This window comes from Notechis scutatus, chromosome 1 (assembly GCF_049901735.1).
Source record: "Notechis scutatus isolate UNSWTSFEM ecotype Mainland chromosome 1, rNotScu1.2, whole genome shotgun sequence".
Taxonomy (NCBI): domain Eukaryota; kingdom Metazoa; phylum Chordata; class Lepidosauria; order Squamata; family Elapidae; genus Notechis; species Notechis scutatus.
In genome coordinates this window covers 7,011,658-7,039,118 of record NC_142009.1, presented here as the reverse complement: position 1 = coordinate 7,039,118, position 27,461 = coordinate 7,011,658, and the positions used below count along the sequence as shown (strand labels likewise).

The 27,461-nt window shown below is 46.5% G+C and overlaps 1 protein-coding gene across 1 annotated transcript in view; it reads right to left on the bottom strand.

The window, feature by feature from the left end:
- Positions 1-1,682: 1,682 nt before the first annotated feature.
- The window catches only part of PPM1D (protein phosphatase, Mg2+/Mn2+ dependent 1D), a 47,246-nt gene continuing 21,467 nt past the window's right edge, over positions 1,683-27,461 (bottom strand). The window contains exons 4-6 of the mRNA XM_026687281.2: positions 20,374-20,564; positions 18,983-19,228; positions 1,683-3,263 (exon numbers count right to left, since the gene is read on the bottom strand). Coding sequence (XP_026543066.1) covers positions 2,703-3,263; positions 18,983-19,228; positions 20,374-20,564 — 998 coding nt within the window. The 3' untranslated portion in view covers positions 1,683-2,702. The remainder of the gene's footprint in view (positions 3,264-18,982; positions 19,229-20,373; positions 20,565-27,461) is intronic.

Below are 27,461 nucleotides of genomic sequence, written 5' to 3'. Positions count from 1 at the left end.
AACTAATTTGACAAATTGCAGTGATTCACTTAACAAATGTGGCAAGAAAAGACATAAAATGGGGCAAAACTCAACAATTTTTTTTTTATTTAGCAACATAAATTCTGGACTCAATTGTGGTCATGTTGACGACTTGCTGTAATTGCTTGTCTGGTCTTTCTATGGATGTCAGATGACTGCATGAGAAGGACCACCAAATCGAGTTGGATGTATAGTACTCCTCAACTTACAAATAGTGACCAACTGAAGTTATAGTACTGAAAAAAGTGGTTCACAACCACTCTTAACAACTGTGGCAGCATCCCCAAGGTCAGGTAATCAAAATTCAGGTGCTTGGCAACAGGCACGTAATTACCACAGTTGCAACATCCCATAATCATCTGATCTCCAATTGCAACTTTCCCAGCCAGCTTCTCACAAGCAGTGGGGGGAAGTTGAACTTGCTTAATGATTTCATGACTCCTTTAAAAACTGTAGTGATTCGCATAGCAACCATGGCAAAATAAGCTCATCAAATCAGGTGCAGCTCTCTTAACATTCAGCTTGCTTTGCAATGGAAATTTTGGTTGAAATTATAATTAACTGGAGGACAACCCGTTGTGGAAATGAGCTTAAGAAGGATGGATGGGGATAAAACAAGATTGTCAACAAGGAGCACTTAGACTTATATACTGCTTCACAGTGCTTTACAGCCCTAAGCGGTTCACAGAGTCAGCATCTGGGTCCTCACTTTACCAACCTCAGAAGGATGGAAGGCAGAGTCAACCTTGAGCCGGTCAGGATCAAACTTCCTGGCAGTGAGCAGTGAGTTAGCCCTGCAGTACTACATTCTAACCACTGCACCACCACGTGCAGTCACATTCGTTGAGTAATCAATGAATGATGGTGGACTGAATTCAAATCTTGTCAATCAGGACAAAAGAAATCCGTTGAGGGGGTTTGATCACGGAGAATGAACACCGACGGTTCTTGATGGGTATTTTGTGTAAGCAATAGCAATAGCACATAGACTTACAGACCGCTTCACAGTGCTTTACAGCCCTAAGTGGTTTACAAAGTCAACATTTTTGCCCCCAACAATCTGGGTCCTCCTTTTACCAACCTCAGAAGGATGGAAGGCTGAGCCAATGAAGATGGCAGTGAAATACTGCATTCTATCCACTGCCTGGTTAGAATGGTTCCATACATTGTATGAAGCAGTGGATGGATACAGCAGAAGCAAAGGAAAAGCAAATTCTGGTGAATGAATTGGTGTGAACTATCTTATGTTCTTTTTCCATCTCTGACTAAGGGAGAACCTGAAGTTCCTAACCCAACAATTTTTGTCATGATACAAGAAGTATTGGGAGAGCACGAGGGAGAAAGACATGTAGATTAGATAGATGGATGGATGGATGGATATGTAGATGAGAGAGATGGAGACAGATAGATATGGAGACAGACATATATAAATGGATGGATGATGTATGGGGAGACAGATGAGAGAGAGAGACAGACAGACAGACAGAAAAGGAGTCAGATACGGTTTTTTTCTTTCTAGCTTTATTGTTGTATTGAAGGGTTTTCCTTTTTCCTTTTTTTATATATTACAGAAATAATTTCTTTCAAAAACAAGTTATGGGAAACCTGAGCTGCAGCTATGTTTAAAAATAATTTTTAAAAACCAGAAAGCACCGGAGAGGTTTTTAGCAATTTTATTTTATTGTAGGTATACAATGACAACATATGCAAAGAAAAACTAAAAAAACTAACCCAATAACTTAAAAACTTTTGGTGGTCACTCTTATGTGCACCATCGATGGTTGGAATAGTAAAATATGTCATGCGTCCATAAAGGAATGTATCATAATTCCAAGTATATCAACCAAGAGAACTTCAAACAGCAGCCCCCAAGAATGGGGAGCCCAAGAATTGATGGAGAAAAACTTTTTGTTTAACTGAAATACTGGCCCTTCGTCTTCAACAAATGAACAAACAATCAAAACCCAAATGCAAATACAGCCAGACCTAAAGTACTGCATAGTATTTTAATTAATTTAATTAAAACACAAGAACTCAGCATACAGCTGTTATAAAGGCTCAACATCTTTTTCAGCATAATTTCATTCTGAATAGAGAAATCTAAAAGTTAACAAAAGGAAGAAAATAGACCTACTATTATATTCTCTAATAGAGCACATTCCAGGCAAAACATATTAAGTACTACGAAAATACGTATCTTCCATTCTGTTTTTAATAATTTACTTTTATTAAAAAGTTGTGAGGTCGTCACAGGAAGGCTATACAAATTCGTTACTTTGTACTAAATTAAACTCCCCAACCATATTTTAAAAATAATAATAAAACAGCATCCCAACGCAAGTTTTATATTGTTCTGTTATTTTTACCTTTGTTGTAACAATAAATGCAAGTACCCAGGTAAGGAGACTACAAGCTTTTTGAAGGAATATAAATTTACGCATATATATTTTGTTTTACACCAACCTCTTTATCCTCCTAAGGATGTCTACAAAATTCACAGTTATCTTACAAGCGGGTAGAAGGTTGGGATAAAGCTGCCTGAATTCTCCCGCCTTCTTCTACATTAAAAAATAATGATTTTTTTTTCTCCTTAATAAAAGGGAGCAGAGAATAGAATTGCAGCTTCGAATTCTCTGCAAATCTCCAGATTGGGTTGGAATTCTGGATGAGATGGAGAAGATTCAGCAAACACACAGCGCTTTCCTAGTTTGGTGGAATAAGGGGCTCCCTAACTTTTTTTGTCCTCGTACGCTTCGGCGCATGGCCAGCCTATTGGTGATTTTATGCTGGGAGGCGGAAGAGAGGCTTTCGGGCTGCCCACCAACATTTCGAGTCAGGCCACGTCTCGGTTTCTTCACCACGGGCCCCGAGTTGGATTCTTCCAATGTCCTTTTGAAGCTGGCCACCGATGGAGTCCTCTCTGCTTCCTGTACTTTGGAGGCATCACTCGGGGAGATCCTGAAGGATTTGGGATCAGGACCCACATTCCTGGCATTGGAGGGAGACAGAGTCCCAGGCGGGTTTCGACTGAACGAGTCGTGTGCCCGCAATCCTAGCGCTTTGCCGCCCTTCTCGTCCGGCGGCACCGCCTCTCTCGAGCAAGCTGCTCCTAAACCATCATTGTCCTTCGTCAGCTCGCCGGCTTGCTCCGGAAATCTGCCCGACACGGTGGCACTGCTGCAGGAGAATAAAGGGAGGCCTTCCGAGGAACTCAGCCGTGGCCACAAGTCATCTTCTACAACCTGATGGGATTTAAAATAAAAAATGAAAATGAAAAACACAATTTTCAACATCAAAGGTTCCATTCTGTCTCATTAAAAAAAAAGGACCAGGGGGTGACATGATAGCAGGGTTCCAATTGTTCTGACCAGGGTTCTCCAAAAAGCACTAAACCGACTCTGTCCCGGCAAAACCCCTTTTATTAAACGAAGGGGAATTTCTTGCATTCACATTCAGCCAAAGGCCTGGCAAACAGTCTTTCAAGAGTGCAATTAGGAGCACAGACCTTATCTAGCCTGGAGTGCTGCCAAGTAAATATGTCCAAACACAGTGCTGACAAGGAAGGTCTCAGCACAGTGTCTCTGAAATGCACAGACAGGTCTTCACACAGCTGCAACGAACCAATTGTTTCCTGCAAAAGCCCCCCTCCCCTTTTGCTTCTCTTTTAATCCCTATGGGAGGGGCCATTCAGCATCCACCTGTGGCTTTACTCCCACGTCGACCCTGAGTTCATAATTGTTCTTTTCTTTTGGCAGCTCTGTGCATGTGCAGGCTCCAGCTGCCCCCTCGCCTCACTGCTGTCCGACTCCGAAGGCAGCTGATGACTGCCCGACTGCCCTGGCCCCCTCCCTGCCTCTGACACAGAGCCCTCATCCAAGACCTCCTCAGCCTCCAGGACTGGCCCATGTCCCTCCCCAACCTCCTCACTGTCCGACTCTGCTGCCAGCTCCGCTAGCCGCCGGCGGGCCACAACACCTATATCTAAGGGTCTGTCATAGAGAAAAGGGGATCAGCCTATTCCCCAAAGAACTGAAGGCAGGTATGTATCCTGACTAAATACAACTGTCCAAGGAGCTGCGGATGGATGGCATAAATTCTGAGGCAGGGTGCCATCCATGTCAAAACACCTTGCCCAGATTGTGGCTCTGTCTATCCTGGAACTGATGATGTTACCTAGTTGGGTCATGAAATGTCTGTAAGAAAACTACCAAAAAGCCTAATAAAAATGATTAGGAGGTTGGAGGCTAAAATATATGAAGAACAGTTGCAAGAATTGGGTATGTCTAATTTAATGAAAAGAAGGACTAGGGGTGACATGATAGCAGTGTTCCAATATCTCAGGGGCTGCCCCAGAGAAGAAGGAGTCAAGCTATTCTCCAAAGCACCTGAAGGCAGGGCAAGAAGCAACGGATGGAAACTAATCAAGGACAGAAGCAACCTAGAACTAAGGAGAAATTTTCTGACAGTGAGAACAATTAATCAGTGGAACAACTTGCCTCCAGAAGTTGTGAGAGTGCTCCAACACTGGAAGTTTTTAAGAAGAGACTGGACAACCATTTGTCTGAAATGGTATATGGTTTCCTGCCTGAGCAGAGGGTTGGACTAGAAGACCTCCAAGGTCCCTTTCCAACTCTGTTATTCTGTTATGTAATAATTCTTCCCCCGCCCTAAGGAACAGCACTAAGCACAGTTGCCTTACTCCCACCTGCATTCCCATAATTCGCCTTACAAAACCCATACAGACATGCTGGGACTGCAATTGCCAGAACTGTGAAACAGATTTTATGACAGCCAGTGACCAGTACAGGTAGTCCTCGGCTTACAACAGCTCATTTAGTGACTGAAGTTACAACGGCACTGAAAAAAAGTGACTTGTGACCATTTTTCACCCTTATGACCGTTGCAGCATCCCTGTGGTCACGTGATTAACTTGACAAGCGACTCACATTTATGACGGTTGCAGTGTCCCGGGGTGACCTGACCTCCTTTTGAGACCTTCTCACAAGCAAAATCAATGGGGAAGCCAGATTCACTTAACAATAATTTGATTCATTTAACAACCGCAAGGATTCACTTAACAAGTGTGGCAAGAAAGGTCATAAATGGGGCAAAACTCACTTGACAAATTTCTCACTTAGCAACATAAATGTTGGGCTCAATTGTGGACATAAGTTGAGGACTACCTCTATAATTCCCCAAATTCCTTCAGCCAGCCTCACTGGGAATTTTGGGTTTTCCAATCTTCAAATATTTGGAAGTCATAAGTCCCTATTTTTTTTTCCCCGCTATGTGACCTCATAAATCAGTAGTGACTAACCTTTTTGGGCACCTGGGCAAAAATTGTGCGCGTGCTTGCACGCTCGTGCTTCCGTGCCAGCACCCAGAAGGCAATGCGCGACCCCATGTCCCCTACGCATGCATGCACAATCCCCCTGCCGCTCCCCACTTACCTGCACTGCGCCTCACAGCTGATTTTGGGCCAGTTTGAGGCCTTTTTCAGACTACCAAAGGCTTCTGGAAGGCTTCTGCAGGCTTCAGCAAGCTTTGTAGGTCAAAAACTAGCCCCGTTTCATCACTTCCTGTTTTTCCGGAAATACCGGAAGTGATGAAACAGGGCTAGTTTTCGGCCTGCAAAGCTTGCTGAAGCCAGCAGAAGCCTTCCTCAAGCCTTTGGGAGGCCGAAAAAGGCCTCAAACCAGCCGAAATCAGCACATGCGCAGTGAGGCAAGTTTGCCTGCAGCTCGCGTGCCGGCACAAATGGCTCTGCGTGCCACCTGTGGCACACGTGCCATAGGTTCACCATCACGGTCATAGATCGACCATCTGTATTATGCAGGTAGTCCTCAACTTACAACCACAATTGGGCCCAACATTTCTGTTCCTAAGCGAGACACTTGTTAAGTGAGTTTTGCCTCATTTTACGAGCTTTCTTGCCACAGTTGTTAAGTGAATCGCTGGAATTAAGTTAGTAACATTTAGTAATGTGGTTGTTAAGTGAATCTGGCTTCCCCACTGACTTGTCAGAAGGTCACAAAAGGGGATCATGTGACCCCGGGACACTGCGACCGTCATAAATAGGAACGAATTGCCAAGCGTTTGAATTTTGATCACATGACCATGCAGATCGTTAAATGTTAAAAAGGGTCATCATGTCACTTTTTTCAGTGCCGTTGTAACTTCGGTCACTAAACAAACTGTTGTAAATCGAGGATTACCTGAAATAGGCCATCCCACCTGGTTGAAAATCAACAATGGCAGCCTATTTCTGTTTGGCTAAAGAATGAGAGATGCTGGTTAGCCACGTGATGAGAATTACTCGTGTCAATTGCATGTTGTTGTCAAGCTCGAAATTGATGTATGCATAGCCATTTTATTTAGCCTTATTATATATTCCTTTTCTTTCTTTCTCTTTGCTGGTTATTGCGGGGGGGGGGAAGGGTTTCGGGCTTGCCACATTCCTAAGGTGGGAGGAGTGGAGATAGAGTTGTTTAGGCTAAGTGGTTCTCCTTCCCGTGGGAACCAAAGCTGACCCTGTTGAGACCTGGAGGTGGAGGTAGATGACACCAGGCAACGTTGATTTACTCCTATTGAGGAATGTGACTTTTGGGGGCTGTTTCTAATTTCCAATATTATGTGATGTGATTCTGGGTTGTGTCAGATCCGGAATTGCAACAGACTTTGCCAATTTGATACTTTCCTAAATAAAAGAAATTGTCTTGGAAGATGGACTTTGTTCTTTTCTTTTTAAATGGATTTCATCGCTTGGAAACGTGACAGTTGAGTGAACTCTATCTGTGTGAACGAATGTGTCTCATGAACCCAGAAATCTGGGTTTAACTGAGTAAAGCATAGTTCACCCTTAGAAACAGAAACTTCGAAAGGTTTGGAGCCAAGGACATAATCAGTGCTCTGGGCGCAAGCATCCGATGGAAGCCATCACCTATATGAGGCTATCACATCAATGAAGGATTCTGGGAGTTGAAGTCCACACAACTCAAAGTTGACATGTTTGAGAAACACTATTCTAGATTCAGCAACTAGCAAGACAGCCAGTTGCTAACGACAGCCAGTTGCTAACGACAGCCAGTTTGCTCTAGTGGCTAAAGACCGGGCTAGAAAGCAGGAGACTGTGAGTTCAAGTCCTGCCTTAGCCCTCTCGGTGACTTGGGCCAATGACCAGAAGATTGTGAGTTCTAGTTCCATCTTAGGGATGAAAGCCATCTGGGTGACTTTGAACCATTCACCACAAGACAGTGAGTTCTAGTCCCACCTTAGCCATGAAAGCCATCTGGGTGACTTGGGCCAATCACCAGGAGACGGTGAGTTCTAGTCCCACCTTAGCCATGAAAGCCGGATGGGTGACTTTGGGCCAATCACCAGGAACCAGCGAGTTCTAGTCCCACCTTAGCCATGAAAGCCATCTGGGTGACTTGGGCCAATCACCAGGAGACGGTGAGTTCTAGTCCCACCTTAGCCATGAAAGCCAGCTGGTTGACTTTGGGCCAATCACCAGGAACCAGTGAATTCTAGTCCCACCTTAGCCATGAAAGCTGGATGGGTGACTTTGGGCCAATCACTAGGAGACAGGGAATTCTTGTCCCGCCTTAGCCATGAAAGCCAGCTGGTTGACTTGGGCCAATCACCAGGAGACGGTGAGTTGTACTTCCATCTTCGGGATGAAAGCCATCAGGATGACTTTGGACTAATCACCAGGAGACAGTGAGTTCTAGTCCTGCTTTAGGCATGAAAGCCAGCTGGGTGACATTGGGCCGGTCCCTCTCTCTCACCCCAACCCATCTCACAGGGTGGTTGTTGTGGAGAAAATAGGGGAGGAAAGTGTGTTGGATATGTTCTCTCCGCCTTGAGTTATTTGTAAAGCTAATAAAGAGATGAAAGACCAAAGGAGAAGAGGACAGCAGAGGCTGAGGTGGTTAAGATGGTTTCATCGATACAATGAACATGAATTTGGGAAAACTCTGAGAGACAGGGTAGGACAGGGGAGGCTGGCATGCTGTGGTCCATGGGATCACAAAGAGTGGAACATGACTTAGCGACCCAAAGGTGCTTTTTCAAGAAGCAACTGGATTCCTGGTTTTTCTTTGGAGACGTTTTGCTTCTTATCCAAGAAGCTTCTTCAGCTCTGACAGGATAGTGGGAAATGGAAGGATTTTCGTTCCTTGCAGACAGCTGGTCATTTGCCTCCTTTTAGAGAGTTGTGGAGGCCACTTGGAGGTTGATCTGTGTCTTCAGGGTCGCCTAAGTAGTGCAAAAGGGTACGGAGACTCCTTGGAACTGCTGAAAGGACTGTGTTGTAGAAGGCCCCAAACCCATCTGCACTACAATTACCGTGAGGACACAGATAAACCTCCAAGTGGCCTCAAAGGCTCTCTAAAACAGGGGTGTCAAACTCAAAGCCAGATCCAGCCCATGGAGTGCTTAGATCTGGCCTGCAGGGCCACCCTGGAAACAGTGAAGGACTAGCCTGCAGTGCCTCTGCCAGCGAAAATGGTTTCCCAAGCTCCGTTTTTGGCTGCGACAGCCTCCTGCAACCTTCTGCTAGCAAAAACAGGTTCCCAAGCTCCGTTTTTGGCTGCGACAGCCTCCTGCAACCTTCTGCTAGCAAAAACAGGTTTCCCAAGCTCCATTTTTGGCTGCGACAGCCTCCCGCAACCCTCTGCCAGCAAAAACAGGTTTCCCAAGCTCCGTTTTTGGCTGCGACAGCCTCCTGCAACCTTCTGCTAGCAAAAATAGGTTCCCAAGCTCCGTTTTTGGCTGCGACAGCCTCCTGCAACCCTCTGCCAGTGAAAATGGAGCTTGGGAGCCTGTTTTCGCTGGCAGAGTCCTCAGGCCACTGCAGGCACCGACACGAGTGACGTTGAGCTGGTCACGGCCAACCCTGATGCGGCCCTCAATGAAATAGAGTTTGACACCCCTGCTCTAAAAGGATGCAAATGACCAGCTGTCTGCAAGGAATATCAATCCAATCCCTCCCATCCAGCCAGAGCTGTTCTTGGACGGGAAGCGAAACGTCTTCAAATAAAAACCAGAAAGCCCAATTGCCTCTGGGACAACCATGACCTGGAGGACTGAGAATCTCCACAGACATGACTTAGTGACAAAACAATAGTAAATGTAAACATCTGACTGACTAAGTAATGGGCCAATGGTCAGGAATGCTGACCATTGCTCTGTTTACCAATAAACCAAGAATCCAGAAATGTCCCGGAGTGTAGCAAACCATTAATTCACACAGAATCTTTTGCCTCTCCCCCTGTAAATGAAGCACTGGGCCATCTTTTGATGGCGTATCATTTTTGACCAATTGACTGGCCAAAATGTAAGTAGGAACACATTGCACTTGTCAGCGTGGCTGAGTTAAGGGTGGGATTTTGCAGTTCGTTGTTGCGAGATATTCTTGGTACTCTCTGGGCTTGGTTTTCTTGCAGACTTTTCATGAACCAAACTCAGTGCTAGTAAGGAGTGGGATAAGGAGTGGAGTAACCCAGAGGTGGTATTCACAGGTTCTGGCCAGTTCTGGAGAACCAGCAAATACCACCTCTGACTAGAGATTTGACACTGTCCTTCCCCTGCCACGCCCACCAAGCCATGCCCATAGAACCGGTAGTAAAAAAAAAAAATGAATCCCACCACTAGAGTAACCCCATTCCTTACTAGCACTGATGATGTTTCCTAGCTGGGTCATGAAATATTCTCTTTTATTGACAGCGTGTTGTTGGTTTTCAACTGGGATCTGCCTGGATGTCCCTTCCAGAATTCACTGGTTTCCCAATTAAAAGAATGGAGCATTTAGATTTTTCAGGAATAATGGGTCAAAAAAAAAATGTCAAAGGTCCAACATGCTTTGGGGACCATCAGTTACCCAACTCTGCATGGAAATCTAGTGGTCTAAAAAAATCCCAATGTAGGCCGGGTTAAATTCATCAACCCCACCAAGTTTTCAGTGTCCTCACAACCCAGAAATCTCCCACCTAAAACAGAAAATATAACCATTTCTCCTTCCTTAGTGTTCTCCCATACAGATTATTCTTGCAAACTAATTATTTAGAGCAGGGTCAGCGACCTTAAAGAGCCACAAAAATCCTAACTGGAAGTCCCTCCCCCCGTGGAGCTGACCGGAAGTCCAGTTCCCCCACCATAGAGTCTCCTGCTAGCAGGGCATCCTCTACCTGTCCTAACCAAAAGCCCTATCAATTGTGGAGCCAACCGGAAACCCCGCCCCTTACCATAGAGTCTCCTCCTTGTGTGCCATGCTTTCCACCCCCACTTAACCAGAAGCTTATCTCAAAAACTGTGGCACCAACTGCCAACAGGGAACCGCAACAGAAGGATGAAAGAGCCACATGCGGCTCCAGAGCCATAGGTTGCCAACCCCTGATTTAGAGGAGCCATGGGGTTGTTAAGCAAATCCAGTTTCCCTGAGTGTTCTGACCAAGGCTTCCTGAGACCATAATTAAGCACATGCTTAGTCCAAACAACTCTTGTTTTATTTCAACGCTGGGAATTATGTTCATTCCCAGCCGGTAATGAGTCCCAAACAGTCCCTCGAGATAAGCACCCACCTTTCTTTCCTTTGAATTGCTGCCAACAACTAAAGTGCCAAATTAACTGTAAAAAACCAACTGAAGTACAAAGTCCACACACAGCTTCAAGGTTTAATCTGAACAGAACGAACGACTTTGCTTCCTGCAAAGGTTTCTCTATCTTTGCACTTCCTTTGTACCTTAGGGGAGAGGCAATCACCTCCAAGCCTTACTCCCGAGTCACCCCTTTTGTCTTAGCTGCTCTCGCCTTCTAGCAGCTCTGTGCACACGCACACTGGGAACAGGCTCCCCTCGCTCCTCTGCCTCGCTGCTGCCAGACTCTGGAGGCTCCGGAGTCAGCACACAACTCACAGATGGTCCTGGCCCCATGTCTGTATCAGAAGCAGGACCCTCGTCCAAGTCCTCCCTAGACTCCCGGATTGGTCCCCATTCTTCCCTACTGTCCGATTCCACTGCCATTTGCACAGGCTGCTGGCGAACCACAACACTGAGTTCGCTTGTCAGAAGACAACTGGGAAAGTCCCAAATGGCAATCGCATGACCCTGGAGGTGCTGCAAACAATCATTTTTGTGAGGACCGGTTGTAAGTAACTTTCTTCAGTGCTGCTGTAACTTCGAATGATCACTCAATGGATGTCTGTAAGTCAAGGACTACCTGTCCACCTCGGGCTGATGCTGTTAACTCGTAAAACATTCCTATGCCTGTTTTCAAGTTGCCATAAACAAGGGGGGCAGTAAATCCGAAGGATCATTATGACAGTTTAAAACCAGAAGTACATTCCACTCTTATCTACAAAGATTGTAGCTAGGCTACCAGATCATCTGCCCTCGAAAATCCTTCATTGGAGAACGTGAATGATGACACGCAGCCTGTGAACGTGCTTCATTGGAGAATCTGATTTATGACACACCCAGGGGGAGGGGAATTTACGTTTTCCCCTATAGGTTCAGTTGCCATCTTCCATGCCAGCATCCCCCAGTGCCAGGAATGGGATCCTTATGGACACTGGCTGGGTGGAGGGACCCAATTCTCATTCTACTCATCCAAAGAAGAACCTCCTCTCTGCCACCCTGCCAAAGATAAACCTGCAGGTGGCCTCAAGAGCTCCCAGGGAGAGTACTAATGACCAGAAGACTGCAAAGAAATACAATCCTTTTATTCCTCCCATCCGCACCATCATTCGGTCAGCACCTATCCTTCCATTCCCACCACCATCCGGTCTCAACTCTCACTACTTATACCGAAGATGCTTTTATTTTTCAAAAGGCAACTGGACTTTCCTGAAGACCTTTCAGTTCTCATCCAAGAAGCTCCTTCAGTTCTGACTGAACGGTGGAGGAGGGAAGGATTTATATTCCTTGCAGTCATCTGGTCATTAGCACTCTCTCTGAGAGCCATTGAGGCCACTTGGAGGTTTTTCTGTGCCTTCATAGTCACTCGAATAGTGCAAATGGGTGTGGAGCCTTCTTGGAACTGCTGAAAGGACTGTTTTATATAGACTGGAGATAGGTGATATTGTATCCCTCCCCTTCTGTTGAGGGAGGGGTGTTCAATTTGGGAATAGATGGCCTCTTTGACCCCTCTTTCAAACCAGCGCTCCTCTCTATCCAGAAAATGGACTTTGCTGTCTTCAAAAGAGCGGCCTTTTGTCTTTCAAATGCAGATGGACCGCTGACTCTTGTCCCGGTGGGTTTGTTCTCCCAAGTTGCACCACACATTTCTGAAGTGGCTGTTGTGTTCCTCCAATGCACAGACCTGCACAGATCTCACTGCATAGAGTCAGCCTTCCATCCTTCCGAGCTCAGTGAAGGGAGGACCTAGATCAGTGACGGCGAACCTTTTTGTTGTGGTGTGCCAAAAGCACGCTCCCGCGTACCAGCACCCACAATACAATGCACCCCCCGCCCCCCCTGTGCATGCGTGCACAACACCCCTGCCCCACCCCCTTACCTGCACTGCGCATGCGCACGCCTCCCAGCTGACTTTCGGCACGTTTGAGGCAGTTTTCACCTTCCCGGAAGCTCGAGGGAAGCCTCTGCAACTTCGGGAGGCTGAAAACAGGGCCCGTTTCAGCACTTCCAGTATTTCCGGAAGGCCCGTTTTTCAGCCTCCCGAGGCTGCAGAGGCTTCCCTCGAGCGTCTGGGAGGGCGAAAATGGCCTCAAGGAGACCGAAAATCAGCTGGGAGGCGCGCGCATGCGCAGTGCAGGTAAGTTTGGCTGGGGCTCGCGTGCCCGGACAAATGGCTCTGCATGCCACCTGTGGCACGCATGTCATAGGCTCGACACCTAGATTGTTAGGGGCAAGATGCTGATTTTCTAAACTGCTTAGAGAGGGGCTGTAAAAGCATTGCAAAGCGGTCTATAAGTCTAAGCGCTATCGCTATCTTCCCAGCGAAAACACAGTCCTGTTGCCTTTTGAACAAAGCCGCATTGCGATGGCTGCGGTCCGGACGAATGAGAATCTTCCACGGATGCCCCTCCTCCCCACCCACGCAAAAAAGAAACTCACAAAAAGGGACTCCAACTGAGGATCTTATTCCATTTATTCGCCTCTTTCTTTGTCAAAATCATCTCTTTTGCCCCCGGGTCATTACTCTGACTGATCCGAGCGCCCACCTCCTCCTGCTGCCCCGGCTTGGCACCCCAATGCCTCTCCGTCTACCCAGACAGGTTTTCTGTAAGACAGAGGGCACCGAGTTACTAAGAGGGTACCTACCGCATGGCAATGCCACCTTGGCACTTTGCAAGAGCTCGAAGTCCCTTTAGGGATAGTCCTCGACTTGCGATCACAGACTTTCCGTTGCTAAGCTTAAGACAGTTCTTAAAATGGGCGTTGGCTCATTTTATACAGGTAACCCACGCCTACAGCCCAAAATTTCTGTCGTAAAGTGAGACATTGGTTAGTTGAGTTTCACCTCGTCTTACAACCTTTCTTGCCACCGTTGCTAAGTGAGTAACACAGCTTTAAATGAATCTGACTTCCCCACTGACTGCTTCTCAAAAGGGGATCACGTGACCCCAGGCACATGGCAACCGTCATAAATATGAGTCAGTTGCCAACCGTCTGAATTTTGATCATGTGACCAAGGGGGATGCTGCAATGGTCGTAAGTGTGAAATAACACACAGACATGAATTTTGGGCTCTATTGGGGTTGTAACTTGAGAACTACCTGTAATTCTGGAGAGATTCGTTATAACTTAGAACGGTGGTGGCTAACCTTTTTGGGCTCCTGTGCCAGAAATTGTGTGCGCGCTTGCGTGCGCTCTTCACGTACCAGCACCCAGAAGGCAATGTGCACAAGCTCCCCCATGCATGCACGCATGCCCCCACACATATCGTGCATTTCTGCACATGTATACACGATCCCCCACCCGCCACGCATCTCTGCGCATGAACACGAGCCCTTCTCGCGCGCACCATGTGTCTCCCGTGCCCCTGCGTATGCGCACCAGATACCCGACAATCAGCTGTCAGGTGCGGGGCAGGCACAGTAGACCTGCTGTGGGCGAGAGCTCGTGTGCCAGCAATAATGTCGCTGTGTGCCACTTCTGGCACACCTGCCATAGGTTCGCCATCATGGACTTAGAACAATCATTATGTGACCAGTCATAAGTCAAGAACTACCTACCATGTTTCCCCGAAAATAAGACCCAACCAGAAAATAAACCCTAATGAGCTTTTTGGAGCAAAAATTAATATAAGATCTGGACTTATTTTTGAGGAAACACGCTATATATACCCCTTAGCCCAGGGGTCCACAACCCCCAGAACAAAACCTCTCTCCATGGAACCAGTCCCTGGTGCCCCAAAGGTTGGGGGCCACTACCTCAGCCCCTCTGCAAACCTGGTAATAACCTCCCTTGAAGGTAAACTCATTTTATTAAGCCAAATTGGAAATAGAAGGCTAATGTTACACAAGATATAAAAATGTGGTAAGTTGTTGTATCCGTTTCTCACCACTAGGAGGCAGTACACAACTGATGTTTGTCCTTGTGTTGGGACCCGCCTGGCACAAGTTAACATTCCCTCTACAAGTAGTCCTCAACTTTACAACAATTTGTTTACCGACTGCCCAAAGCTACAACAGCATGGGGACCGACAAACTTAGTCTTCGCAGTTACAATGGTTGCAGCATCCGCATGGTCCCATGATCAAAAATTCCAGCACTTGGCAAGCCCTGGTCATCTCTCGCCTGGACTACCGCCATGCACTCTATGTGGGGCTGCCCTTGAAGAGTGTTCGGAAAGTACAGCTGGCTCAGAATGCAGCCTCAGGGACAGTCCTTGATGGCTCTCATGCCACACCACTGTGATGCAAACGGCAGGGATTGGCATTCTGCTTCCATGCCCAATTCAAGGTACTGGTTCTTACCTTTGAAACCCCTTTACGGTGCTATGAACGTGTGCCGGCCCGCTCCTCGCACGAGTCAAGTTGTGCGCAAGCATGTGTGTTCATCAGCCCACCACTCACACGTTCTGGCTCCCCTCTCCCCTCCTCCACCCAGCTGGGGCACCAAGTTGCAAAGATAGAATAACCGAGTGTTGGAAGGGGCCTTGGAGGTCTTCTAGTCCAACCCCCCGCTTAGGCAGGAAACCCTACACCAATTCAGACAAAGGGTTGTCCAACCTCTTCTTAAAAACTCCCAGTGTTGGAGTATTCACAATTTCTGGAGGCAACTTGTTCCACTGGTTTATCGTTCTAACTGTCAGAAAATTTCTCTTTAGTTCTAGGTTGCTTCTCTCCTTGATAAGTTTCCACCCGTTGCTTCTTGTCCTGGCCTTCAGTACTTTGGGGAATAGCTTGACTCCCTCTTCTTTGGGGCAGTGTTGGGCTCTGGGGATTTACTCGTGTACGGCACTTGCTCGGAGCCCGACACATCGCTGGGGCTGCAGAACTGATGGATGTATGGACGACTGTCATTGATGCTGACTTGTTGAGATGCGAGGCCAGAGGCACGGGAGACGCCCAGAACGGTGTTTTTGTAATGCCATGGATGCTACTAGCCTCACTAGACAGCTGTGAGGCATATGGACACTAATCAGTCATCAGGCTTATTTCTAGTCGTGCCTTGATGTAAACCACGTTGTGGGGTTTTGGGAGATACCCGTTGGTGGAGGGTTATGATCCTGGCTCAGATAGATGGGGGGGGAAGGAAATGGGAGGTAGGTAAGAATACAGAAGGGATAGATAGCACGGGGAGAGAAAGGAGTGTAAATAAAGATTAGGCAGTGACAAACAGGCACAGGGAGGAGGCCCGGGAGTAGATAATGCAGCAGCTGATGTCAGATGGTTAGCTGGGAGGGACACAGCATAAAAGGCTCCGAGAGGCAGAAGCTCTCCGCGCTGACTTTAATCGGGAAATACCATTTTTGCTTTATGGGGACTGGAACTGCTGTAATAAACTTCACCATACCAATTGTGAGTCGAGTGATTTATTAGCGAGATACTCCAGTACCCAGCTGGAGCTGAAAGGCAGCCCCATAGTTATTGGAACACTGCTATAGCGTCACCCCTGGTCCTTCTTTTCATGAAACGTACCCAGTTCCAGCAACCGTTCTTTCTATATTTTAGCCTCCAGTCCCCTAATCAACTTTGTGGCTCTTCTCTGCACTTCTTTCCAAAGCCTCAACGTCTTTTCTGTATCGTGCTGACCAGAACCGAACACAATATCCTCTAGGTGTGGCCTCATTAGTGGAATATAAAGTGGGACTATCACTTCTCGTGATATCCCTCTGCTGATGCAACCTAGGATTGGCATTGGCTTTTTTTGGCAGCTGCAACACACTGCAAAATACCCGGTGAGGGCTAGACAGACCACGACCAGGCAAAAAAAAAACATACTTGGTTGTGTCAACCTGTCTTGTGAGTCCGACAGTAGTTCATTCATTCATTCAATCAATCAAATCAATCCATTTCTATATACCTGCCTAACTCAACCAAGTGACTCTGAGTGACTTAGAATCCTAAAATTGGAGTGGGTGACTCACCTGCTGGTTATTTTTGAATACAAGTAGTAGAAAAAATAGAATTAGAATAGGATTAGGATTAGGAATGGAATGGAATGGTATAGAATGGAAGATAGAATAGGACAGGATAGAAATAAAAATAGAAACAGAAATAGAAGAGTTGGGAGGGACCTTGGAGGTCTTCTAATCCAACCCCCTGGCACAGGCAGGGAATCCTACATCATTTCAGACAAATGGTTGTCCAATTTCTTGTTAAAAACCTTCAGGGTTGTTGCAGCGCCCACAACAGCTAGAAGCAAGTTTTCCCACTGATTAACTGTCTTCACTGTCTGGAAATGTCTCCTTAGTTCTAAGTTGCTTCTCTCCTTGATTAGTTTCCATCCGTTGCTTCTTGTCCTGCCTTCAGGTGCTTTGGAGAATAGCTTGACTGCCTCTCCTTTAGGGCAGCCCTTGAGATATTGGAATATTGCTATCATGTCTCCCCCAGTCCCCCTTTTCATTACATCCCCAATTCCTCCAATTAAGCCATTCGTTTAGCATTCAAAGTTACAACGGCACTTTCAAAAAGCGACGTGCAACCCGTCCTCGCACTTATAACCGTTGCAGCATCCTCCCCCCCCCACGGTCACGTGATCAAAATTCGGGCACTAGGCAACCAGCACGTATTTAGAAAGTTTGCAGCATCCCAGGATCACCTGACCCACATTTGCATCTTTCCCAAGCCAGCTTCGGGCAAGCAAAGTCAATGGGGGAAGCCAGATTTGCTTAACACCCCCCCCACACACGATTCACTTAACAACTGCAAGCGCTTTGCTTAACGACCGTGGCAAAAAAAAAAGGATGGAAAATCGGGTGCCGCTCACTTAACAACTACCGCTTGTACGACTGTTCTGATCCAAACCTTGTTCCAAGGAAACAACCACAAAACGGAGGTAACAGCAAAACCTTTTAATGATTCTTTGCAAAGTCCGTTCCTTCCCGTTTAAAAGGCTGTTTCAAACTAATTGTCCCTGATAAGAACGAGCCTTGCCAAGGTGGTGCAAGGCTGCCAAGAACACTAGATAAAGTTGCTAAGAAATATTTCAAACTCAAAAGGTCTCCAAACACCAACCAAGATATTCCACAAGGCTTGAGTGCAAAAACTTATTTGCTTCCTGCAAAGAACTCAGCTGGCTTTTATCTCTTAAGGGAGGGGCCATTACCTTGCAACCTTACTCCCAAGTCACCCGTTGTTCTGACCCAAACCCTTTTCCAATAAAACAAACACGAACCAAAAGGGAACAGAAACCTTTTAATGATTCTTACGAATCCCCGGTTAAAAGGCTGTTGCAAACTAACTTTGATAAGCACGAGCCTCGCCAAAACTGTGCGAGGCTGCCAAGAATAGCAGATAAGGTTACCTAGAAATATTTTATAACACAAGGGTCTTCAAATACCAACTAAGATACTGCAATGTCCATGAGGCTCGAGTTTCAAAACGTCTTTGCTTCCTGCAAAGAAGGTCCGATTCGCAGCTGCCTTTTATCTTCTTGAAGGAGGGGCCATTACCTTGCAGCCTTACTCCCGAGTCGCCCGTGCTGCTGCAGCTGCTCTTTCCTGCGAGCAGCCCTGTGCACACGCACACTTGGCACAGGCTCCTCGGGAACCTCCTCATCGCTGCTGCCAGCCCCCACAATCTCTGAAGGCAGCAGTGCACTCCCCAATGGTCCTGGCCCCTCATCTGAGTCCTCACTCTCTGAGACCTCAGCCGTCCACACCTGCTGCCGGCGCACCACAACAACGTCAAGCACTACCTGTAATCACTCTTAGAATAGCTATACATAGAACTGGAGCTTTTTTTTTTCTTTCAAAATGCACTTAAAACCATAAAACCTGTGGGGGGAATGCCCATTTTTAACATCATCTTAATGGCAGCTGAATTTCAAAGCTTGGGAAATAATTGTCAAGCATCCAGAAAGTATCCATGATATCAATCAGTCCGAGACTTTACCTCTCCAATTGATTTATTAGGAACAGATCTGGCATGTCAAAAGCAATTTCCCAAGTGAAAGTTTTTTGGCGCTTTACACAGAATCCACCTTCTCTCCTCCCACTTCTATACTTCATAAATCACGAGAACCAATTAGCTGCAACTGGAAATTCTTAATAGGACACACAGAATAACCGTGAACTTTTCAACTCCTCTAACTCTCTAAAAAAAATGCGGCAGCTGAATTTCAAAGCTGACACTTAAAACAAGGGTCCCCAAACTTGGCCACTTTAAGACTTGTGGACTTCAACTCCCAGAATTCTCCAGACAGCTATGCTGGCTGGAGAATTCTTGGAGTTGAAGTCCACAAGTCTTAAAGTAGCCAAGTTTGGAGACCTCTGTCTTACAAGCTCTCAGCCCTTGAGCTTTTTTTAAAAAAAAAATAATAATCAAATTTTACCTTGGATGACGGAGTTGAGCATTGTGAAGGGGCAATTGTCCATGTTTCGGGGCTGTTGTATGAGAGTCCTTCAGCCAAGTTGAAGCATAGCTCCTCCTCGCTTTGCAGGCAGCCGCTCCGAGATTTTCGGCCGGAACATATACGGATGACGATGACGCTGGTGTTATCGGCACGAAGCATGCGCTGCCTCCATCGGGCCAGCGCTCGGCTGACCAGCATTTTGGCCAAGGACTGTTGATGTTCTCCCTTTGGGGGGTCAAGACACGGGGAAGAGGAGAAGAAAACAGGCAAATCACTATTCTGAAAGGTTGCGATAGGTATGGCACGTACACAAAGTCTGTTTAAAATCTCTGCGCTGCCACAGAAAATTGGAAAAGATTTACACTGCAACGTTTAGACAATGCTTTTAAGAGGGGTGAGCTTCGACTCCCAAAATTCCCCAGCCATAATGCTTTAAGATGGGAGGACTTCTACTCCCAGAATTCCCCAGCTGGCATGCTTTAAGTTGGGAGGACTTCTACTCCCAGAATTCCCCAGCCGGCATGCTTTAAGATGGGAGGAGTTTCACTCCCAGAATTCCCCAGCCATAATGCTTTAAGAGGGGTGGACTTACACTCCCAGAATTCCTCAGCCAGCATGTTGGTGGACTTGCTAAAGTTGCTAAGGTTTACAGTGTTTGTCAAAGCACAACTAAGTGATGATAGGGAATGTTATGCCAACAGGAGTACCAAAAACAGTCAAGCTGCTGGCCACGATTACTTGATCGAAGCCTGTCTGTTAGGAATATGAGTCACCTAACAGCTATTTGGGTTAGAAATATATAAACCAGGACAAACATTTTAGTACTATATCTTTAAGGGAATGCAAGCGCATGCAATTGGGTGTGGTTTCTCAAACAGCCATAAGATGGAGCCAGAAACCTGGGTTGTTTTAGTCTTAGTCTCAGAAGAGAGTGTAAGTGTAACTCTGTTTCCTTCTGTTGGAAAATATTGCCGTTGCTCCATTTCTTCTAATTGACTGATATTACTGGATTTAATGTAAGTCTGATATTGAACTATTTTTGACACTGGACTTTGATATTTGGATTATCCCTGGATGAAAACTGACTGATTTTACCTGTGAATGACTTTTGGATTGCTTATTTTGGACTTTGCTTAAACCTTTCTGGAAGTAAAAACCTACATTTACTGTACAGTGTATCTGTGTGCTCTTGTGTGTATTATTCCAACACTACTCTCTATATGTCTCCCTGTATGTGCTCATTCTCCTAACGGGGAATTACCTCAACACCGCCCCCTTTTTTACGCAAAATGCATGCAAATTTAAGGGTTGGATCATGTGGGATCAGCGAAGAAAGCCAAGAAAAAAACCAAAAGTTTCTCACAACTCACCATAAAATACTTTTTCTCTTCGTGGTCCTGGCACATGGATATAGCCTCCTGGGGTGGGATCATGTTCCACAGTCCATCACTCCCCAAAATTATATATTTATGCTTCTGAGGATCTAGTGTGTGTACACTCGTGTCCGGTTCTGGAGAGACCACAAACTCCCCGCTGTAGAAGTCATAACTCCATAGATCACCTGCATAAAAACAGAACGGAACAGATTAACAGAGTTGGAAGGGATCTTGTAGTCCAACCCCTGGCCCAAGCAGGAAACCCTACACCAGTGGTGGCTAACCTTTTCCATGTTGCGTGCTGAAAACACACACGACCCCCCCCCCACACGATCCCCTGCACATGCATTGCGTGCCTCTGCGCGTGCACGTGTAACACCCCACATAAACCGCGCACCTGTGCATGTGTGTGTGAGACCCCTCCCGCACATGTCTCCCCCTGCGCATGCATGGTAGATACCCAACAATCAGCTGGCTCCTCCTGCACACGCGCATTGGGGCTCTTCCGAGCAATCTCTCGCGTGCCAGCAGAAATTTAACATCCGGTTCACATGAACCAGCCCGAACTGGCTGAATCCCATCCCTGGCTTGGAGGAACAGCCAGGTCTTCAGAATCCTACAAAAATCTAATAGGATCTCTTGAGGGATACTGTTGAACAGGACAAACACAGCCACAGAGATGGCACCTTGGCTCAAGTAGCGTTGGAATTGGCCCACTAGCCAAAGCTCATCAAAGGTGTTAGGAATCTGTCCGTCAATTAGTTGGGTTGGCAATATATAAACCAACAATGTATGTTTGTAGCTTTAAGACAAAGTCACTGTGTTGATTTGTACTATATTCCGATTGGTTGGTTGTGTTGTGAATTGCCATAAGAGGGATCTAGAGATCATAGCTTCCTCTCTTTGGCATGCTCTATCTCTGACATTCTGTATTTCTGACATTCTGTTGCTTTCTACGGTTCTCTGTTGTGCTTATACTTTGATATCTTTGTTTACTGTAAATGACAAAGGCAACCGGTAAGAAGACTTTGTAATTGGATATTCTTTGGACTGTAAAACGTATATGACCTGTTTGTTGGACTGTGCTATTTCTTAAAGTAAACTTTAACTCAATTTAGTGTAGCTGTGTGTGGCTGAATAATTATTCATAACTACTCTCATAAACGTTTCCATGTGCATATCCTTGTTAATCAAGGGTTATTCTGTACATATCATAACAAAAGGTATCCCAATCATGGTTCTTACCCACTGTTTAAGGTGGGGAGTCCAGAAGGACCCCCAAACCACAAAACATCTCCTTCACTCCCCAGAAGAAATCTTGGGTTCTCAGAGGGAACCCTAAAATCATGAACCACCTTCTTCAGATACACGCAACAAACTTAAAAATCAACTCCGGGTCTTCATTCAGGCTTCCGTACCATGAAGGCAAGCCCAACTCACATGAACACACAAAGAATAAATCATAACTCGGCTTAAGGGCACGGTAACCTGGTTCCCACGATACGCTAACAAGCTGGGTTCTTACAACACTCCAACCACAAGTTCTCTAAACTGTAGCCTCACCCAGTGCGCTATGTAAAATATCACAGTTTCTCACAAAATTGTCCTGCTAAGGAATCAACCCGCCACAACATCTCGTAGGACTCTGTTCCGTGCCACCTTTTGCTTTGTCATCCCTGGTTTACTTAGGGATGCTGGGGGGGGTATCTCAAGGCTTTATTTTTAGAGGATTTAGCACTTAAGACTTATATACCGCTTTACAGTGCTTTTACAGCCCTTTTTAAGCAGTGTATGGAGTCGGCATACTGCCCCCAACAATTTGGGTTCTCCTTTTAATATACACAAGATATTAAATACAAATAATAACAATAGCCCTTAGACTCATATACCACTTCACTGTGCTTTACAGCCCTCTCTAAGAGTCAGCCTCTTGCCCCCAACAACCTGGGTCCTCATTTTACCCACCTCGGAAGGATGGAAGGCTGAGTCAACCTTGAGCCAGTCAGGATCGAACTGCTGGCAGTGGGCAGAGTTAGCTTGCAATAGCATTAGACCTATATACCGCTTCATAATGCATTTACAGCCCTCTCTAAGCAGTTTTACAGAGTCAGCATATTGCCCCAACAATCTAGGTCCTCATTTTACCCACCTCGGAAGGATGGAAGGCTGAGTCAACCTTGAGCGGGTCAAGATCGAACTCCTGGCTGTGGGCAGAGTTTGCCTGCAATCGCAATAGCATTTAGACTTATATACCGCTTCACAGTGCTTTCCAGCCCTCTCTAAGCGGTGTACAGAGTCAGCCCATTGCCCACAACTATCTGGGTCCTCGTTTTACCCACCTCGGAAGGATGGAAGGCTGAGTCAAACTTGAGCCTGGTGAGATTCGAATTGCCACATTGCAGGCAGCCGGCAGGTAGCAGAAGTAGCCTGCAGTACCGCACTCTAACTACTGCGCCACCATGGCTCCTCATTTATGAGTTTATATAGATAGCCTTTGGCTTACAATCACAATTGAGTCCAACAGTTCCATTGCTAAATGAGACAGTTATTTAACGTGAGTTTTGCCCCCTTTTTATGACCTTTCTTGCCACCGTTGTAAAATGAATCCCTGCACTGTTGTTAAGCGAATCTGGCTTCCCCATTGGCTTTGCTTGTCAGAAGGTCGCAAAAAGGGGATCCCGTGACCCCAGGGGACACTGCGACCGTCAATAAATATGAATCCGTTGCCAAGTGTCTGAATTTTGATCCCGTGACCCATGGGGATATTGCAATGATCAAAAAACCACCGTAAGTCCCTTTTTCCAGGGCCGTTGTAACTTTGAACGGTCACTAAACGAACTGTGCTAAGGTCACTACCTGTACAAAGTCAAACTTGTGAAATCCCAGTAGGTCTCTTTGTCTCTCAGTGGCACCTCAGCCGTCTCCTTGGCACCGACCACCTGAGTCTCTTCCCAAAGTGGACCGAGGGAACAAGTGGTACAATCTAACCAGGTGTTCTGACCCAGCTTCCCAAACACAACAAACCCCGCTGTACTTAACTCAAAGATTCCTTTATTTGGAGCGCCGGCAACCCCGGCAAAAATTCTCACCGCAGGCTAACAAGTCCGTCCGGCAGGGAGATGAATAGTTGTCTGCCACATCTATTCATTTCTGCCCCCTGCCTTTTATCCCCAGAGCGAGGGTGGGGCTTCGCTAGCAGCAGTGGCTCTTCCATCCCAAGGACCGGCCCATAGATTTCCACTGCTCTCCTCTCCTCTGCCTTCTGGGCATCTACGCGTCAGGCACTGGACCCAGCTGTTCCTCCTCTTCCTCATCAGCCACCTCCAGACCTGGAGGCAGTTGACTCTCCATCTGAGGGCTGACGGACGGCCCAGACTCCATCTCTGTCTCTATCTCGAACAGCTCCATTCCCCCTTTCCCCTTGCAGCTCTCCGATTGCCTGAATGCTGGCCCTGACAGCCACGCCGCCACCTAATCTGATTTGGCTGTTGAAGGGGCCGGCGGCTGACAGGCCACAACACCAGAGATGGCTACGGGCCTGACTTGAGAATGAGCAAGCAGGCCCAGCCTATAATTATATCTGGAAATTAAGCAGCGCCTGGAGAAGCAGCCAAGAACATGTCATCTCAATTGCCTTCATGGGGCGGGTGAGAAGCACTGAAGGCCCTAAGGGGAGAGGAAGGAGGAGGGAGGGAGGGAGGAGGGGGAAGAGACAAAGGCAGGGAAGAACCATGGATGCAAAACCAGGTGCTTTTACAGGTAATCCTCGTGTGATGAGCCGGGACAAGACACGAAGGCCACACAGCTAGCTGAGGGTTCAAACTCCCTTTTAATGCTCCAACCATCCCCTCAAACGCTCCCACATTCTTGGCAAGTCCCAGAGCAGAGCACGCACACAAACACACACACACACACAGGCAGCTTCTAGCTGCACCGAGGCCAGTAGAACAAAGGAACAGGGAAATGAATCCAAGGAACAAACAACGAGACCACAAGTAAGGGGGAGGAAGGAAGCAGCCGTGCAAACTGCAAATGTCTGTATTGGCACACCAGACTTTTACCAATTCAGCATTTGTTCCCGACAAACGCCCCTCCCCACAGTGTCTCCTTAAATCATCAGTCCCCAGGTGTGCCTTGAGAAGAGGAGGGGGAGGGCGCTCTCCTCCCAAGTTGTTCGATCAGCCTGCGCTGTTCCCACCTTCTCTCCACTCTCCGTGCTCTGGGATCAGGAGGGGGCAGTCCTTGTTCATCGCCTGAGCTCCGTCGCTCCTCATGTCCACTGCTTGCCCTCTCTCGGTCATCCTGCCCCCCATTCCTCCCTGATAACAAGCCACCCCAATCCTGAGGGACCCTGGGCTGCCTCAGCCTGCTCCTCCCCACATTCCTCCGAAGCCAACAAAGCCACCCGCTCAATCACCATCGGCTCCAGCTCCAGCTAGTCCTCCTCCGCAGATTCAGGCTCTGGCGGGGGTATGACAACAGGGAAGAACCATGGATGCAAAAGCAGGTGCTTTTACAGGTAATCCTCGACTTACAACAGTTCATTTAATAACCATTCAAAGTTGCAATGGCACTGAAAAAAGTGACTTTTTTTCACACATTTTTCACACTGATGACCATTGCAGCATCCCCATCATTACGTGAGTTATATTCAGGCGCCTGACAACTGGTTCATATCTATGATCGGTGCAGTGTCCCGGGGTCACGTGATCCCCTTTTGCGACCTTCTGAGAAGCCAAGTCAATGGGGAAGCCGGATTCACTTAACAACCGTGTGGCTAACTTGACAACCACAGTGATTCACTTAAACAACTGTGGCAAGAAAAGTCGTAAAATGAGTCAAAACTCAATACGTTTCTCACCGACATGAATTCTGGGCTTGATTGTGGTCGCAAGTCGAGGACTAACTATGCTAAAAGGGTTTAGGCCCGAAAAGCAAGACCGAGGGAGAATTAAGTCCAATGGAAAACATCACTTTTGGTCAGAGAAGGTGACAATAAGCAGTACGTACTCACCACCAGAAATGTTCAAAGCCAGGTTGGCAAGGAGGCAAGCTATTACCCTCTAGATGTGGTAGACCAGTGATCCCCAACCTTTTTGACGCCGCGGCCCGGTACCGGCATCAGCTGGGCGCCATGCGCCCGGTACCGGCATCAACTGGGCGCCGCCATCTTTTGACGAAAAAGATGGGTGGCGCTAGCGCTCGGTGAGCTTTTTCGGTAGAAATGGCTTTCTACCCGGAAAAGCTCACGAGCGGCGCCATCTTTTTGATGAAAAAGTGCCCGTGAGCTTTCTACCCAGAAAAGCTCACCGGAAGCACTTTTTACCAAAAAGATGGCGGCGCCCAGCAACCAGCGCCCGGTAAGACTTGTTCCGCTGGACCGGCACGTCCATGGACCGCGGGTTGGGACCCCTGTGGTAGACTACAAAACCCAGTAGTCCCAACTAACGTAACTATCACAAGGAATTTCAAAGGTTAGTGCATAGGCAGAGCCACTTTGGTATAGTGGTGTTAGCCTAGAAACCAGAGATTGTAAGTTCTGGACACACCTTAAGGCATAAAAGTTGACCGGAAGACTTTGGGCCAATCACCAGGTGGCTGTGAGTTCTAGTCCTGCCTTAAGCATGAAAGCCAGCTGGGAGACCTTTGGTATTCCTCTTTCTCAGTGCAACATAGCTCACAGAGTTCTTCGGGAGAAAATGTATTTGCAAATACAAATACCAATTTATATTTATCCCTTGTCAGTCAAATTCTTGCTTTGTTTTGAGTTCACCCTTTTCATTTAAAATTTCATCATATCTAATTATGTGTTCCTTTTTAAATAGCTATGGATATGCAAAAGCTTCTAAAGTTGATAACCAGGCTGGTATTTTCAAATAACGATAGTCTCTTATTTTTTCCCCATACTGTTAATAAAGCACCTCTAATGTAATGTCTCCTAAAATATCCACGTGCCTTACTTTCTTTATACCACAAAAATGCATGTCAACCCAATTGTAAATCATGCCCTGCTAACATTAGTAATCTGGCATTTTTCAATACAATCCATTCCTTCATCCACATCAATATTGTTGCCTGATAATATATATTTCCCAATCCAAAAACCCTTCTCAACCTTGCATCTTGTAACACCTTACAAGCAATCTTTCTTCTTAACTCTACACGGAGACCTCTGCAATACCAGACACAAGGAGAGAGAACAGGCCCTCTGATGGCTGCCTTTATATAAACACCTCTTAAAAGGGGTAGAACCCATCCCTAGTCTTAAAGGGAAATACTCCTGCTATCTTGATTTTTTATCTTGAATTTTATCTTGATTCTTGCCTTTTCCTCCTGCCAAATAAATTTCATCATCATTTTATTTAAGTCTTCAAAATATTTTTTTTTCAGTCTTATTGGAATCGTTTGAAATAGATAACAGTATTTTTGGCAGTATGTTCATTTTAATTGTTGCTGTTCTACCTATTAAAGATAGTTGTAGATTTTTCCATTTTTCTAATAAGAGGAGGAAGAAGTTTTTTCTAGAGAGCCAATCTGATTTTGTGTTAACACACCAGGCTGGAAAACAGGAGATTTGTGAGTTCTAGTCCACCCTTAGCCGTGAAAGGCAGTTGGGTGACTTTAAGCCAATCTCCAGGAGACGGTGAGTTCTAGTCCTGCTTTAGCCATGAAAGCCGGCTGTGTGACTTTCAGCCAATTCTGTTAAGGTCTTGGGATTTAAGAGCAGTGAAGCTGATGCAATACAGGCTGATGCAACAAGGATGAATCAGCATAGCAGGAGTATTTCCCTTTAAGACTAGGGATAGGTTCTACCCCTTTTAAGAGGTGTTTATATAAAGGCAGCCATTAGTGGGCCTGTTCTCTCTCCTTGTGTCTGGTATTGCAGAGGTCTCCGTGTAGAGTTAAGAAGAAAGATTGCTTGTAAGGTGTTTTGCCTACCGCGTATATGTCTCTATATAACTGCTGTATATAAACCACTGTTAAATGTCTAAGTCTGTGTGTGCTGCGTTTTGCGCCTGGTTTGTCTCATAACAGCAGTCACCCTGCAAACGCTCTGACAAATTCCTAGCAGACGGTGAATT